Source organism: Aptenodytes forsteri, unplaced genomic scaffold (assembly GCF_000699145.1).
Source record: "Aptenodytes forsteri isolate BGI_AS27 unplaced genomic scaffold, ASM69914v1 Scaffold61, whole genome shotgun sequence".
Taxonomy (NCBI): domain Eukaryota; kingdom Metazoa; phylum Chordata; class Aves; order Sphenisciformes; family Spheniscidae; genus Aptenodytes; species Aptenodytes forsteri.
The window spans coordinates 1,267,640-1,283,650 of record NW_008794443.1 but is presented as its reverse complement, the minus strand read 5'-3'; the positions used below and the strand labels follow the sequence as shown (position 1 = coordinate 1,283,650).

Below are 16,011 nucleotides of genomic sequence, written 5' to 3'. Positions count from 1 at the left end.
TTGATTCACGCTGCCCTTTTTGTCAAAGGAAGGGTCACTTAGATTGGAAATGAGGTTTGCTGCGGGACTGAAATTCCCATTAACTGCATTAACCAAAATCCATTTGTGAATTCCCCAGGGGATATAAAAAGGGTGTTTGTTGGTTTGTTAGATTTAAATTGCCTGCTGGAAGTCTGGCTTTAGCATGCCTGTGGAGCAAAGGGCTTTTCTTTTTTAATGGTGTATTATCAGTGGCTTGACAAATGTCATGGGACGGTGCTGCGTGTGTTGGTTACTTAAATGCCCAGGCTAAGCTTGGTGATGAGTACCAGTAGTGACCCATTAAAAATAAAATGATGTGGTGAGTTAATATGAAGTCTTATACCCCTCCTGGGGTCAGCATTGTTTTTGATACAGACTCGGATGCATGCGATTAGAAAGAACTGGGGCTCTTTTGGCGACTCTGCCTTCTTGAAACAACATACTGAAGTGATCTGTAAGTGCAGGGAAAATGTTGAAAGTTGCCTGTGTTATTTGCATTAACTTCCCAAGATCTTTTCTCCTGACTTGTAGAAAAGGATGGGTTAGTGTTCTTGGATCTACAGTACTTCAAGCTAATACATGAAGTCCAAAATGCACAGTAAATCAAATCTTAAATGCCATTAACAACTGTCAGGCTCGTGTTTAGAAAGGAGGGGAGCACGAAGGTGGGAGGGTTCAACAAGTTTTTCATGTTGGCAATGAGTGATACTTTCCTTTCTTGCAGAGGAGGAAAAACATGCAGTCACTTGCAGACCTATGTGATCGTCTCGCTCATGACAGTAAGAGGCAGGAACGTAGAACGGTTTAATTTGCGTGACTCTCTCCCAGTTTAGCTGCTGGGAACTGTCAATCATAGCAGCTCCTCGCGTCTTTGGGTGATGAGCTTTTGCTCTCCTCCAGACAATGAATTCTCAGGTGTTTTGTCTGCTTTTTGTATGTACTTGCAGGACGGCAGTAGATGCTCAGAAGAGAGTAGAAATGTCTGACGACTAGAATGTCTTGTCATTGATCTTCAGGCTTAGCTGAAGTTGCCTCTCCTCCTTTCCTTAGTTCTTCGCAGGAGGTGGTGATTCTGTTCAGCATGCGTTCATCGCTGAGATCTGAGTTGTGCGCCATGAAAGAGTATTCCCTTTTGCTCGATTCTCCTTATGGCTGTTTGGTAACTTGAGAATGGAAACAGTTGGTAAAATGCTGTGGGTTATAGTTTCGGTTTTCTAGAAGCCAAAATTGGTTCTTGTGCATCTTTCTTCCTACAGCGTTGGGTTGTTTACCATATTACTTTAAAGTGCGTCTTTCATCTGGCACATAAGGAGCCTAGCACTAGTGTTATAAAGGAGGAGCTGGGTTCTGCAGATGTCATTGCTTTGTTAGTTTTCTAAGAGCGTACTTTTTGCTACCAGAAACCTGAGAGTTAGGTAATCTAGCCTACTCTCTATTGTATACTGCATCTGAAGCTGGAATAATATGTAAACCTCAAGGGCATCCCTTCATTTCTAAGAACCTTGGTTTCAGTTCAACTCTATTTGCAATAAATCAATAAGTCAGCCTCACACAAACTTTTGAGACAGCAGCATAAAGCTACTTACTTGCTCCCTTTTGTCTTAATTAGCAGACTTTGTTGTAAAGAACTTCCAGACTTTCCCAATAGCGAGAGAAAAGGAAAAAAAAAAAAGACCAAACTGTAAAATAAAGCCTTACTCTCAGCCTACTTTGTAGCTTGTGCTTTTACCAGCTGTCATAGTTAATTGGAATCAGAGGAATTGTTTGCTCCAAGTACTGTAGAAATCTGTAGCTAGCTCTGTTTCTCACTAGACTTTTATTCTCCTTTAGAGAATTGTGCAGTTTTTTGTAATTAAAGTCTCTGTATTGTAAAATAATTTAAACTGCTGCTTTTCTAGGTATATAACTGGTGAGAGTGTGCCGTCTTAAAAAAAATATCTTTACTAGGATATAGAGATTGTGCTTATTTAAGATTATTATTGATATCTGACTCTGGCTTGGCTCCCGCTTACTTTTAACATGCCTATTGGATTGCATCCTGCAGGTATTTTGAAGGTGGAGTCTCCTCTGTCTACCTCTGGGATCTGGATCATGGTTTTGCCGGGGTGATCCTCATTAAGAAAGCTGGAGATGGATCAAAGAAGATTAAGGGATGCTGGGATTCCATCCACGTGGTGGAGGTTCAGGTACAGCCTCTGGGGCAGCTGATATTCCTAAGTGAAAACAAAACCCAGTTAATTCCAGACAATTAACGAGCACAGGTGTTCCACTGAACAATGCAATATTGTGTTAGGGGCTGTAAACTGATTTCCCCTGTTAATTTTTGAAAATTCCCTGAAGCAATTTGGATAGAGATAAGTCAGGGCTGTAATCAAAAAGAATCCCAGAAGAATTGAAAGTATGTTACTTTCCGTGCATGTGATCCCGAGATTATTATTTTTTTTTAGCATAAAGGTCTACAGATAAATATCACTAATTAGGTAATAAAAACAAGGTAATAGGAGGTTAAATTGCTCTAACTAGATTTGCTTTGGACAATTAGGGGAATGTGCACACTTGCAATTGTTTTTAAGAAACAGACTGTGCTATGGGAGTGGAGTTATACATATCTGTGCTGTTGCTGATGGGGTCTTTGGGGCCAGCCACCATTTAGTTTTTGAAGGGATTTTAACCTTTTGTCTCTATCCTTTTTGTTATCCTTCCACTTCTAGGAGAAATCCAGTGGTCGTACTGCTCATTACAAGCTGACCTCCACAGTGATGCTGTGGCTGCAGACTAATAAAACTGGTTCTGGTACCATGAACCTTGGAGGGAGCCTTACCAGGCAGGTATGTCTGTATACTGGCATGAGCGTATGCCGCAGACCCAAGGCATGCCTTTCCTTATTTATATACCCGGTAGCCCCAGTCAGGAACAAAAAGTTGATTTTGTGAGGTGTTGTATAAACATCTATTCTCCTGCTGCGTATGCAGCCCAGTGAAACAGTTAATGCGTAAGTGTGTAATTACCAGGAAGCCCCTTGAACTTTGCTTGATGGCAGTATAGCTTTCAATTAAAAATATAAAGCATTCAGTAGGAGTTTAGACTTGCTTTTTAAGTCTTAGTTTTTCTTTTGGTGTTCCTAAATTTTTATACTTCCATATGTGTTACCCAGACAGATACTTTTAGCTGTAAGATTTGCCCACTTTCTTACTGGAAGGTTCCAATAGGATTATAAAAATACAAGATGACCTCTTTTGTTATGTGTCTCTTTTAAAAGCCAGCTAGGCCACCATGAACGAACCTGTATTTTGCATTGACTATAGGATTCTTCTGTTCTTAAAGACGTCAGTTACCTTTTAGTATCCTTCTTTAGTATTTTCCTCCTGCGGTACCAGGACAAAAAACAAAACCACACCAAAAAACCCAAACGCTCTTCTAAACGTTTGGGGCTTTTGTGCCTGTGTTAATTACTCTGACTTCCTCTTGACAGAGCCGTTTTTCGCAAGGAAGGTGCCAGACTGATGGCTGTTCAGGCAGTGCTGCTGTCTTAGTCTCTGACAGGCAGAATCTGCTGGACTTGACTTCACTGGGTGAAGGTGCTTCTGCCCCAGCCACCTGCCAAAGGTTGCCGTCTCCCTGCTTCATGCTGCTGATGAATTGCGGTTGCTTAAGATCTGGGCTGTGGAAATCAGTGACTCGAGCAGAGTAATAAACTCTGGAGGACAGGAGGTGTATTGTATGGTCATGAGTGACTAGAGAGATTGGCAGTAGCTAAAACTCCTTTATGAGACTTCTCAGGGCAGACTGTTGCTTTCGATACAAAGGACAATGCAGACTCTGTTAAACAGTTCATGTTTTTGTACAGGTTTGAGCCAAGCGAAGGAAAGAAGGCTCTGTGATTGCAGAGAGGAACTGAAATTGTGTTAGTATTGCAGTCGCAGAAGCTTGCCCTAGACCTAGGTGATTTTTCTTTCCACGTTGTTGATTTACAGAAGAAGCTGATGGAAAAACAGGGGGGGGAAGGCATCTGGAGACAGTTTTGAGCATTGCGTACTCTTTTAAAGTGTTTGCAGTAATTACACCCGAGTTATGGTGACCCGGACAAGTATTTAATCACAGGCCTTCCCAATACTTTAAATCATAGCTGTGAAGTGGTGGCCAAGGGCTTGACTCTGGCCGTGGCCTTATGGTGTGCGAGAGCTGTGCCAAGGAAAACAAGAGTCTGTTGAGAATGGGTGTCCTCAGTACACCTTGGCCTGAACTGCTAGGCCTTGTTTAGTTTGACTTTCACTCTCTAAGCTTTAGTGGGGAGATTCATGCTTCTGTCATCATTTTAACAGCCGATCATTTAATTCATATGAGATGCATTAAAGCAGGGGCCTGCTTCCAATGTAAGTAACCATAAAAAAGCCACTGGGGTAATGATGCACTGCTTCTGCACAAACAATGGAAACTTGAGTTTCAGAATTTAGCTTTGGGCCGGAGATTTTCTGTTTGCAGATGCCATAGTAGGCTTAATGGGACGGGCTTCATCAGAATCCATGGCAGAAAACGAAAATCTTCATGCTGCCTTGAGGTATGCTGTGAGAGGAGGAGCCGTTTGTCCTGAGCCATTTATTTAGCTGTAGCTGGACTAAACTCCTGAGTGCAAGGCTTTTACTTTGCTGTAAATCCAGTTTGCCACATCACCTAAGGACAGCAGGTTTTATTTTTACTTTTTGGTAGGCTTTTTATACAGTCTGCAGCAAACTTAGGCACCAAAAGTAGGTTTTAGTTCTCTCTCGAATGGTATGTTACAGTTTTACCTTGACAATATCAATAATCTGATGTCCTAACCATAATTTTGAAATAATTTTGTCCATGGTAAATTGTAGCATGGTTTTGGTCAACTCAGCATTTAAGCTGCTTGAACCTGAACCACCTTTGATCCTAAAATGTGAATAGCAGATGTCCTTGTGTTTCAGTGGAAGCTTTTGAAGTGTTCACAAGCTTTGTAATATCCTGGCTTATAAACTGATGGCAGAGGAGAACCTTTCAATGCTTTGAAAGGGAAGTCTGTTGAGAGCCATTACTTTGAAACCAGTTTCGCCTCGTAGCTGCAAATCGGGTATTTTTCGAGTGATGACTGGAATGATTAACTTGGTGGCCAGGAGCAGGCGCAAAGGAACAGCTAATGTAATGCCTCCTAATTCACCACCTCTGGCAGCGATGAAGAGCTGGGCATGTCTCGCACTGAAATGCTACGGGGAGCATTTGCAACTTCATATGGAAACACTTGCTCAGTAATTCCCCTTCCTAATGTCTGCAGATTGCACTCAGTGCAAGTAATCAAGCAATCCTATTTGTTCTTCAGTGAATGGACAACGTGGTAGCGTGGTAGAGCGGAACGTGGTTCTTGAAGTAAGAGTCTAGAAATAGCTGTTCTTTGCTGTCACTTCCTGTTGGTGAAGTATTGTTGCCCTGCGTCAGACACAAACATGGGGGGTTTTGTTGCCTTTGTCAAGACTATTTGGAAAAACTTGTCTTTGTGTTTCTTGAATATCCCCAGACTCTTGTTACTACAAGGCTCCCACTTAGGCTGTTCCTAAATGTTGCACTGAATTTGTAAGAAGAAATTTTTTCCCCTCTCTCTCGCCAAGACACTGTGTGTTTGAGTATTCTTACACCTGGCTTGGGGCTACGTGATGTTACGTTCTGGGTGGATATTACTTAGAGGTCATGGCCCTATCCTATGTCTACTTTAATTTCATACACTGAGAATTGATGTATCTCTTCCAATTCATTGAACTGCTACTTTTCAGTGGTTTTCCCAATGCAGTTTTTCATGTGCTACAATAGGAGTTGTCTCTGTCTTGGTTTATAAGGGGAAAGTAACTGTACAAGCATTTTACATTTGTAAGTGGACAGAACAAGGCAAGAGAGGGAGAGACATGGTAGACGGAGGACTCGGCCTGTTTTGGGAAGTTGAAAATCTCATTTGCGTAGCTTTAATTTACTTTACCTGGTGGTTTTCAAAATGAGAACTTTGGGCTTTTTCTTTATCAGTTCAATTATGGAAGTTTCTTTTTAAGAGTTGGAGTATAGACTAATTCAAATAAAATGGCATGTGATGTGTTCTGAATGGAGTTTTGGGTTTTGGTGGTGTTTAAGATGTAGGCTTTCAGATTCTGTCCTGATCCAGTAGAGAAATGTGTGTATATACACACACGAGTATACAACACAAAACCATACGTATAGTGATATATCTCTCTTTACATAATTTTGATTTATATATGAGCATGTATAAACTCTTATCTTGGGAGGGTGAGAGACATTCTTAGCCAGCTCTATGCAGGTAGGATCCATAGATCATAATTTTGGTCTAAAAACTTAGGGAGAATTAAAACTTAAGTGACATCTTCACATTGGACGCTTCGTTAGATCCTTGTTGAAGCAGTCATTTTGTATGGAAGAACACTTGTCTTTTTGCCTAGTGAAGATCTTTAGCAATATATGTTGTTGTTATACATACATAATGACACCGTGTACATAGTCATCTCTGGTTTGACTCCAAAGGACATTATAGAAGAACTTTTTGGTGGAACTGGAAGGAGAAAGCTGATTTTTTTTTTTTTTTTCATTTTTTTCCCTTGCTGTGGTCTTCCCCCAAAAGGCATGCAATGTCAGATAGAGAACTTCTATTTTTACAGTTTCCTAAACAAGGGTGCTCTTCCAGACAGTCTGTTCTGGAGACGAGCCTGGATGCAACTCAAGAGAGCTCGGAGTTGAAGCACCTCAGGCCAGGATGGAGGAAGTAACTCCCAGCTCACGTCCGACACTGGCAGGCTTCGGTCAGTACGAGGACTGAGGCTGGAATTTGGATAGGGAAGGAGTGATTGGCGTGTTATGTGCCGTCCGCCTTGACGAGGGGCTGCAGATTGAAGTGCTGTACATCTGAGAGGAAAGGACAGGACATGTTACCTTCAATTTACAACAAAGGGAGCAATGCTTGCAGGGAAATGAAAAATGCCAGCAGCTTTTCAATTACCTTGCACGTTCTCCAGTGACTGCAGGTAACTCCCACCCCCCCTCCTGATTCAAGCCAGATGCTTGGCAGATGATTTTCTCTCTGACAGACGTTAAGGTCCCGTCCTCTTTGTGTACATTGGAATTACTTGTGTCGTTTGCCATGGCACTGTATTGCTTTGGCTGAATTTTGAGGTTTCACTAGGCTGCGCTTTTATTTAAGGTAAGAGCAGCTGTATGATCCTCTTTCATTTTATGCAAAGTAGACGTAGCCTTCCCGTTTTCTGGCCAATAGTCAAAACTGCACTTTGTTGGACAGATTTCTGGAGCCCCCTCCTTAAAAGCAAGACTAACAGGTGCCTTTCTGAGATAGTGTTGTGCACAAAGAACCTGTGTGTGTTTCCTAAGCCAGGATGAACATTGTGAGGAAGTGCAAGTTTGCTGAGAAAGTAGTTGGCTCAAACCCTATGGTTTATTTACATAGGGAGGTGTGGGAAGGGGAGGATATAAAGTTGTAGGGGAAGTGAAGCCTGGGATTTCAGATTAAAGCAGCACAGATGTGCGTTGATTTTCATACTTGAAATACTCTCTAAGCGAAGGTGGAACATTTTGCAGAGCTGGATGAAGGCTGATCTGTTGCAAACTGAGCTCTCCCTGCGTTCAGGAAGATGTGCCCTGTGATATATTACTGCTCAATAAAACACCAGCAGAGACATTCTGCCATTTATCATAATAGGTAAATCCTCCGAGGCTTGTGCTCTGCAATTAGGAGAGTCATATATTTTCATCAAGTTGAGCTTTCATGTAAAGGCCTATCCCACCGACTTCCAGATGTTGTAGCGTTAAGCGGGGCGTTGGGGAGTGTTTTTCCACCAGAGGGATCTTCAAGTTGTAGCTGTCACGATCCTTAAGCTCCCCCTCAGCAGTTGTCCAGTTTCCTGGAGGCACTGTCTCTTTAATTGCTAACCGAGTAGTATTTTGGGGTGCAGAGGATAGCGGAGATGTACTGAACAGTAATTGTCCGGGCAGTTATTTCTGCTTCACACAAACATACGGATTTTACAGTGGTTCAGTTATATAATAGCTGGTTTAGGAAAGGAGAGAGTAGAACAGTCGAGCACGTATGGACTAGTGACATAGAGAGCTGATGTAGCACCCCCAGATTTGCTCATGGTTTTGAATGTACAATTTGGTAAAGGATATGGGATATCTTTGGTTACACTGGTTAGAGTAAATATATATGAAGGCCATGAAAGGATGAGGTAAGTTCTCAGCTGATTTCCGCAAAGCTGCAAGCTCCGTAGAGCTCACAACCTTCATTTATCTAGTTACAGTTTGAAATAAGCGTTGGAGAAAGGCCAAATTTTGCCTCACTGATATCCAAATAATTCCACATATTTTCCACCTGGAGACTGCAGTATGCCCACTGCCTGTGGCTTGGGAGCCTTTGGCTCGCATTGGTCTGTTTGTGTTTCATTAAAGAGATTTTCACGTCGGTCTGTGGCCAGAGCAGCTGTGGATGTTGTTGTCAGTTCTTCAGAGCAAAATGGTGGATGAGTTTCCTCCTTATCCTTCTAGTATTTTTAGACGCTTTCATGATGAACTGAAGTGTTTATCCAACTTAAATTTCTCTCTTCGTATTAACTCTTCCTCCAAATAACGTTTACAGAAAGCCCAAACAGCTGCTATATTCCATGCAGGAAACATCCGAAGTGACCAGCCAGCCATCGAGAGCTTAATATACCCAGAAGAGTGAGTTTCCCTCTGAGTCAGACTTGCAGCAGATGGCTGGGGAAATGAGGCAAGGAAGCCAAGCAGCGTATCTCTCGGACAGGAGAGGAGCGACTGAGCCATGTAGATTGGACTTGGCTCATTCTGGAGCGTTAGGTTTTTGGCTGAGCTCAACAGCAGATGGGGAGTGACAGTGGGAAGATGAGCTGCTTGTTAACATCAGCTTACAGAATGGAATTTCCCCTCAAAGCAAATTAACCCCTTTATTTAAGCAGCTATAGGCTTTCTGCTTAGGTCCGTGCAGTAACAGCCACCAGAAGGAACCTTTAAAAATCCCAGCAGCTCTGCTGTTTGTATAACATGGCTGCTTACTGACTCTGAACTCCATTAAAACAGCCTCTCGTAACATCTGGGCTTCTATAGCATATAAAAATGTTTTCCTTCTGGCAGCAGTTTTTATGGAGACGTAATAATATACGTTTTGCAAAAAAATAATTCTGTTTTCAGATTCTGCTTCTTACCAATGAGCTCGGCCTGTCCAGGTGTGGAGGAGATGCAGTGGGGAGCCTGTGGAAGTAAATGACCCACTGCCAACTCCCCAGCTGCCCCACATTTGGTCAATTTGCTGATAGTTCCCAAACTCACCGTAACATGTATATGTGTGTTTGCGTAGTTCAGATTTATATTCTCCCTCTACTGCAACTGGATCTGTTCTCCAGGCAGCGTGTCTCCATTACATGTAAACAATCTGACTGCAATCTAAAGGAAAAATTAAACGTCCTTGTTCTTTTTCTCCCCCTCTCCTAGGTTATCTTTTGCCTTCAGGGTTCCAACTAAATTACATGCTTCCCCAAGCCTGTTAGAGACTTGGCTTATTAGAAGAAACCTGTAGCTGGCCCAGATTTTTAAACTCTACCCTGAGGGAGGGATATGAACAGATGGATAAGAGAATTCAGTGGGATTAGTAAAACCCTTTGAAGACTGTTCTTCCCACTACATTTTTCTCCCGGTTTTGTTTTCATGCCATCTCAGCACATCTTGTATCAGTTGAGGTTCCTGGGACTGATGATCATTGTTCAACAGCTTGTCTGCGTCTAGCCAGAATTTTCATCTCAAGAACTGGGGAAGATGGTCTTTTCCCTAGCACAGATCATGGATGGTCAGCCACGGCCTCTGGATGAACGTTATATGGGGCAAAGTCAGATGAAATAAAGCAAGTATTGCATTCTGCAGTACCAGCTCCCAGTTTTTGATCTTAGTGATGAAAAATCTCACCTAGTTCAGGTACCTGTCTCCTGTTCAGATACCACACTGAGAACGTGGTATCATTATACACTTAAGTCGATCCAACTCTGAATTTCTACTGCAAAAGGCAGTCTCCTTCTTTCCCCCCATACTTACCGCTTTGTACTTCCTTCCTCCTAATAGTTATGTAAATGTTGGTTCAGCTTTTTGGTCTAAAAAGAAAAAAGAACTACAAACTGTCAGATTTCTCTTTCCGTATTATTGCAGTAGTTTAAATCATCACCAGTCTCGCAGGTAGTTGTGGTTTTTGTATTCTCTGCACCTTCCTTCTCTACTGGAAGGTAAATAATGCCAAAGGTGTCTTTTGCCAGGAGATCCTGAAAATGGAGAATGTGCCCCACGTGTGGTCAGAAGTAGCGTTTGAGATGAAGATTAAAAGAAACAGCAGTTTTTGCAGGGGTAGTTCACAGCTGTTAAACTGACAGCACCATCCTCGTGTGCATCTCATCGACAACAACCTTGTTTTCATATCCACATGCTGTGCCACTGTGCTTCTTGTCGTGTTACACGTTCACTACTGCAGATCTCCTGCAGCCCCTTAGCAGGTAGGGAGTGACAATTTTGTAGTGCCTGTCTACACCAGGGATCTACAGCAAGGTTTTATTTTATTCATGGTTTTTATTACGCTACGGTTTTGTTATCAACATGTACGTGAGCCTTTGTCTGGTTCTGGGAATTTCTCAGTACGTTACTACGTCTGTTTGCACATCGAAAGAATGTTTACTCTAGGCTTTTGAGACCCACTTCTTCCATCCCTTCTCTTGATAAGGAAAGCTGTCATGCGTCCGCCATCAAATTTCCGTGTTACCGATGGACCTCTGTCTGTCCTTTCTAGATGGAGAAAGATGAGACTGTGAGCGACTCCTCTCCACACATAGCCAACATCGGACGCTTGGTAGAGGTAAGTGCTGTGAAACCGCCACAGCTTGAGCCTGCTGCAGGTTCTCTTGCACGTATTTGGTCCCACGTCTAAGAATTTTGTTGTACGCTTGCTTTTGTCTTTGCAAACAAGTTACTCGTGCTGTATCAAGTCTAATTCTGCTAATGTTGCTCAGTGTTTGATGGCTCCGTTCTCCTCCTATTGTGTCTTCCAACAGTTTGTAGATACAAAAACGCCACTCTGCACTTTGTCTCCTGCTCATTACAGCAATAACCTTCCTGTAACATAAGTGGTCCTTTCCTCAGAACTAGGTAACAATTTCCTACCCCCATGCCACTACAGTCACTTTTGGGCAGAATTATTTAAAGTCAGGTTGTGCTATACAGAACTGTCCCTTTAACTGAAAGTTTGGCGTGTATCAAGTGCTTATTAAATCCACTGGAATTGGTTTTAGTGTTTGATTTTTATGGCAGCTGTCAGTCATGTGTGCTCAGCATGATGAGTGAAGGATGTGATTGCGTTAGCCGCGCAGAAGGGCTTTGGTGCAACACCGGTTTGCTGTGTCACTGCACTGTCCTGTATGAAGGTGTTCTTGATTTCCTTGATCTTCATAGCCACTTTGGCAAGAGAGGAGGAAATTCTCAACTAAAATAGACTATAATGCGTTTTTTAAAGGAACCGGGAAATGAAAGGAAGGCAGGTACTTCTTTTTTGATCCCTTTTCTAAGTTTTTGGCTTGAGTGAAAGCGACCTAACGAAAAAATGCTGCTTATTTACAAGATCTTTCTCAAAACTGTTTGCCATGCAGTTTTAATGAACGGGTCGCCAGCTCCAAAATTCAAAGTAACCCATAAGCACAAAACTATTGACCTGTTGGTTATGCTAAATGACTGACTTGCCGCTTACAGTCCATTCAGTGCCAGGAAATTACAGAGTAAAGTTGGGGTGAAATGCATTTTCCTTTCCTGCCACTGAATGCAGAAAAATTGATAGCTGGACAGAAACTGCCCTCTTGTGGTCCAGAAAGAGTAATTAATTCGGAGGAGAGGACAGAAATAGAGCTAAGCCTTTATTTCTTTGGTAAGAGCAGAGAGATAGGGTCATACTGTCTTCTGTGAGAATTTAAATAGTGGGAATACACTGGGTTGAACCACACTGTGGCAAGTGGTGTACATCAAGACGAACACCGAAGAGGCACAGAAGAGTGGAAGCGCACCTTTCCTGAAAACAGCCGACGTGACTAAAGATCTGGTTTCTTACTTTTTTCCTAGGACATGGAAAACAAAATCAGAAGTACACTGAATGAGATTTATTTTGGAAAAACAAAGGACATCGTTAATGGGCTGAGGTAAGGGGCTCTCCAGCCGACTATTGCACCCCCTTCGCTTCCCTGCATTCCCCTGCAGTGCCCGTGGTGGTGTCCCCAGCCGAGCATTGATCTGCTTTTGTTTGCTGGAACTCCCCTTCCCTACACAAAGTCTTTTCATGTCCCTAATCGTTCGCCTCACTGTGCTCTGGAACCATTATTTGTTGTGTGGAGTTTAGGGAACACTTCTGCTTTGTAACTATAGAAATTTGAAGCAATGTTTTAATCCCTTCTTCCCTCACCAGGAAGAAAATAGAGCAATTAGCAACACTTGTATTTCGGAATTATTTTTAATTAGGAGTTTTATTCTTCACAGTCCTGAAAGTTGTACTTAAATTCTGACTTCTCTTTCTACTATTCTTAAGAACAGTCAGTTGATCCCAGAACTAAGTCATGACATGAATGGTTTGCGGTATTCAGAGTTTGTTTTAAATTCTGTCTTTCTCTCAACACCGCTGGTCAAAATACAGTGTACTAGAACAGATTAAGTGAATAAACCCCCTGTGCCTTTCTGTAGGGAAACTGTACCGTACTTTTCAACCCCTGCTCATTTCTGGTCAGGAATTTTGCATAGAAATCCCTAGCTGGTAGTTCTCATGCTCGTAGAGGAAAGTACAGAACGGTGATGCCAAATCATTTCATTTTAAACTGCAGACAGACCTCCTAGCACGGTGTGATAATGTAGAATAAACAAATGGCGCAAATAAGTAGACTGCTGTTCTCTCGCATACTGAAATGTGAAAGAAGATAGAATAATGGTGCTAATTAAATATTTGTGCTGCCTTCTTAACAGCATGGGCAGAGGGAGTCGACAGTATCTGAGAAAGCAGCTGTTCTGGGTTTTTTTTTCCAAACCCCAGCTTTCATAACAGGCCTCTATTTTCATTTGTGGTGTGCAGGGGTTTAGCCAGGAAGCATTTATTAACATTAAAAGGAAATATGTAATACAGTCTTTTTCCTTGCGAACGTTGCCTTAAGCTTTTGTAATTGAATCTGTTTCCTATGTCTCCCCATTGCTCAGTTTGAGTCATGGTACTTTGTGCATCGGTGAGACGATCTGCTCAGAACTGGTAACACACAGAGCAGCTGGCTTTGGCTTTTCCTCTGGCCTTTTCCCTGTTTCTTCTAACCTATGTATTTACGCTTCTTCTTCCCGAGTGTGCTCCTGGTGGTTTCCAGAATACCAGCTCCGAGTTCTTCTGACTGTTCTCTTCCCTGTTTGCTTCCCTCGTTTCTAAACTGCTCTCTGTAGATCTATTGATGCTATCCCCGACAACCAAAAGTATAAGCAGTTGCAGAGGGAGCTTTCTCAAGTGTTGACCCAGCGCCAGATCTACATCCAGCCTGATAACTAAACCAATCCAGGTACCCCCTGCCTGTGAGGTGTGACAACCAGCACTAAACCAGGACTCACCCAGCCAAGACCTCTGCATGATAACCGAGACCAGAACTAACCCCTAACTCCCGCAGACTGATAAACGACATTTGATCCGTGTTTCACCCAAGGGTTATTTCTTAATACGGCCAACTAAAAGCTGTGATTTTTATTTTAAGTGTTACTCCACCCCGTCCCCCCATTTGAAATACCACGCTCTGAAATGTGGCAGGACTTAACCACTTTGCACTCCAGCTTGGGAGCGAGCAAGGAGCACGTGGTCACGTACCCAAAGTGGTGTCAGCTTGGACTGATTCCATCCAGAAGCCCCGGGACTCTGTCCCTCGTGCACCATCAGTTTTTTACAGCTGTGGTACACCACTTCAGTCAAGAAACTCCCTGGAATCTTAGCGTCCTCCCTGCAGAAAGGAATGAAATCTTGGAGTCTCGCAGTCTCGTGCACCATCAGTTTTTTACAGCTGTGGTACACCACTTCAGTCAAGAAACTCCCTGGAATCTTAGCGCTCTCCCTGCAGAAAGGAATGAAATCTTGGAAGTCTCGCAGTTTTGGGACAAAAAAAAAAAAAAAGACTGGTGCTTCCCGTGACTTCTGAGTAAATGTGAGCTCACCCCACGTGCACATCCCCTGCTTGCCTGGTGTATCTTGAATTTCCTTGGAGCTTGAAATCCAGTCCTGCTCAAGCTCTACTGAAACATTTCTAGCCTCCACTTGCTTGTGCTCTGCACAGCCTCTGAAGGGGTTTGTTCATATGCTCTCATTTGCTCTGGAGCTTTGAATGTCTAGGACGCACGGCAGTGACTAACCCTGAGCCAGTTTAACCTTCCACTCCAATTCATAATGAGTTACAGATGTTGTCTTAAACATGTTAAGCTGACGAAGGGGAAAATGCACTGTTTGTTGATAATGGCTGAGAACCACTTCTTTAGCCTGTGACAAATGCAAATGTAAAATGTATATGTTTTTATTAAGGCAGCGGAAGTCTCCAGAGACAAGAGAATGGAAATACTGTTAGAAAAATGTTAGGAAAATAACTGACACAAAGAGCGGTCTTGTTTACGGGAGACAGCATCCAGGCAAAATAAGGTAGCTTTGAGTACTGAAAAGGGTGTGAAATATGGTTTATGTGGGGAGAAATCCTACCAAACTGGATCCTAACCACTTCTCTGTGTTAGCAGCTCCTGAAAAGTCTAGTAGTAGTATTCTATCAGTGATCGTATTTAAGAGGACTTTTTAAAAAATTGGTTATCTCTTATTGTCCCATTGAAAATGGAGGATCCTCCGCAGCTCTCTTAGAGCTAGAGAAAAGATGAAGCTTTTTTTTTTTCCTATAACCAGACTTTTAGCAAAAGGGAACCCCTGCAATAATCTCGCTGACAGTATCTCTGTTCTTCTTTGGCTGCTTTGATTTCGCGAATTACTCTAGGTAAGGTACAAACTGGAAAAGCAAATTTGAGAACAGAAACTCTGGCCGCTTTTCCCACTGCTGAATATGCTGGAGGGAAGTTTTGACGTGGCTGCTCGACCCTGGGTGAACAGTCTGCGAACAGGTTCAGGAGCTACCCCCAGCCCGGCCCTTCTCACGTTCGTGGGTGGAGGCTGGATTTTCTCTGCCTTCCCGTCACGGTCATTTGGAGAGCGAGAGCGCTAACACCCTTCGCTGGTGGTACACGGGGGGGTTTTCCGATCTGTAACGTAAAAAAATTGGGCATCTCCCCTCCAGCGACTGGAGGCTGAGTGGAACTTCTGGGGAAGCGTGTCTTTTGGTGCCAGCCTTGCTAGAGTGAGTTTTGCTTTGATTTTACTCACTGAAGTGTTCACTTTGCCTTCTGCTTTCCGTATTAAAACAGGCAAGCTGAGTTTTGTTTTGCCTGAGCCTGGGTTGAGGTGCTTCTCCTTCCTATTGACTCCCGTGCCAGAAGAACTGTTAAAAACGCCTTCTCCCAAATGCGTCGCCTCTGACTTGCCTTTCCTTCTTCCCCGCAGGTCTGTGCAGACTTTTGCAGACAAATCAAAACAAGAAGCTCTTAAAAACGACCTGGTGGAGGCTTTGAAGAGAAAGCAGCAAAGTTAAAATACTCTTCATGCTAACAAGACATACCATGCACTCTTTAGACCCCTTTCTTAGAAAACTCATCCCCCCCTTGCCCTTTTCAGTTACGTCACGTCACAATTTGCATTCATTATTACCCATGCAACGCCATCTTCTCCCCATGAATAAAGCTGTACAAACTTTTTCAGTCTCTGAGGCCTACTTTGCACCACATTTTACTATTGAGACCTTAGGCTATGTTTCTGTAGAAGTCCATGTATTCCCCCCCCCCCTT

General features: G+C 42.9%; 1 protein-coding gene across 1 annotated transcript in view; it reads left to right on the top strand.

Annotated features, from left to right (window-relative positions):
- CAPZB (capping actin protein of muscle Z-line beta subunit) overlaps positions 1–15,920 on the top strand; it is a 45,617-nt gene extending 29,697 nt beyond the window's left edge. The window contains exons 4-9 of the mRNA XM_019474762.1: positions 2,066–2,207; positions 2,733–2,849; positions 10,880–10,945; positions 12,196–12,272; positions 13,543–13,655; positions 15,671–15,920. Coding sequence (XP_019330307.1) covers positions 2,066–2,207; positions 2,733–2,849; positions 10,880–10,945; positions 12,196–12,272; positions 13,543–13,645 — 505 coding nt within the window. The 3' untranslated portion in view covers positions 13,646–13,655; positions 15,671–15,920. The remainder of the gene's footprint in view (positions 1–2,065; positions 2,208–2,732; positions 2,850–10,879; positions 10,946–12,195; positions 12,273–13,542; positions 13,656–15,670) is intronic.
- The last annotated feature ends 91 nt before the right edge of the window (positions 15,921–16,011 follow it).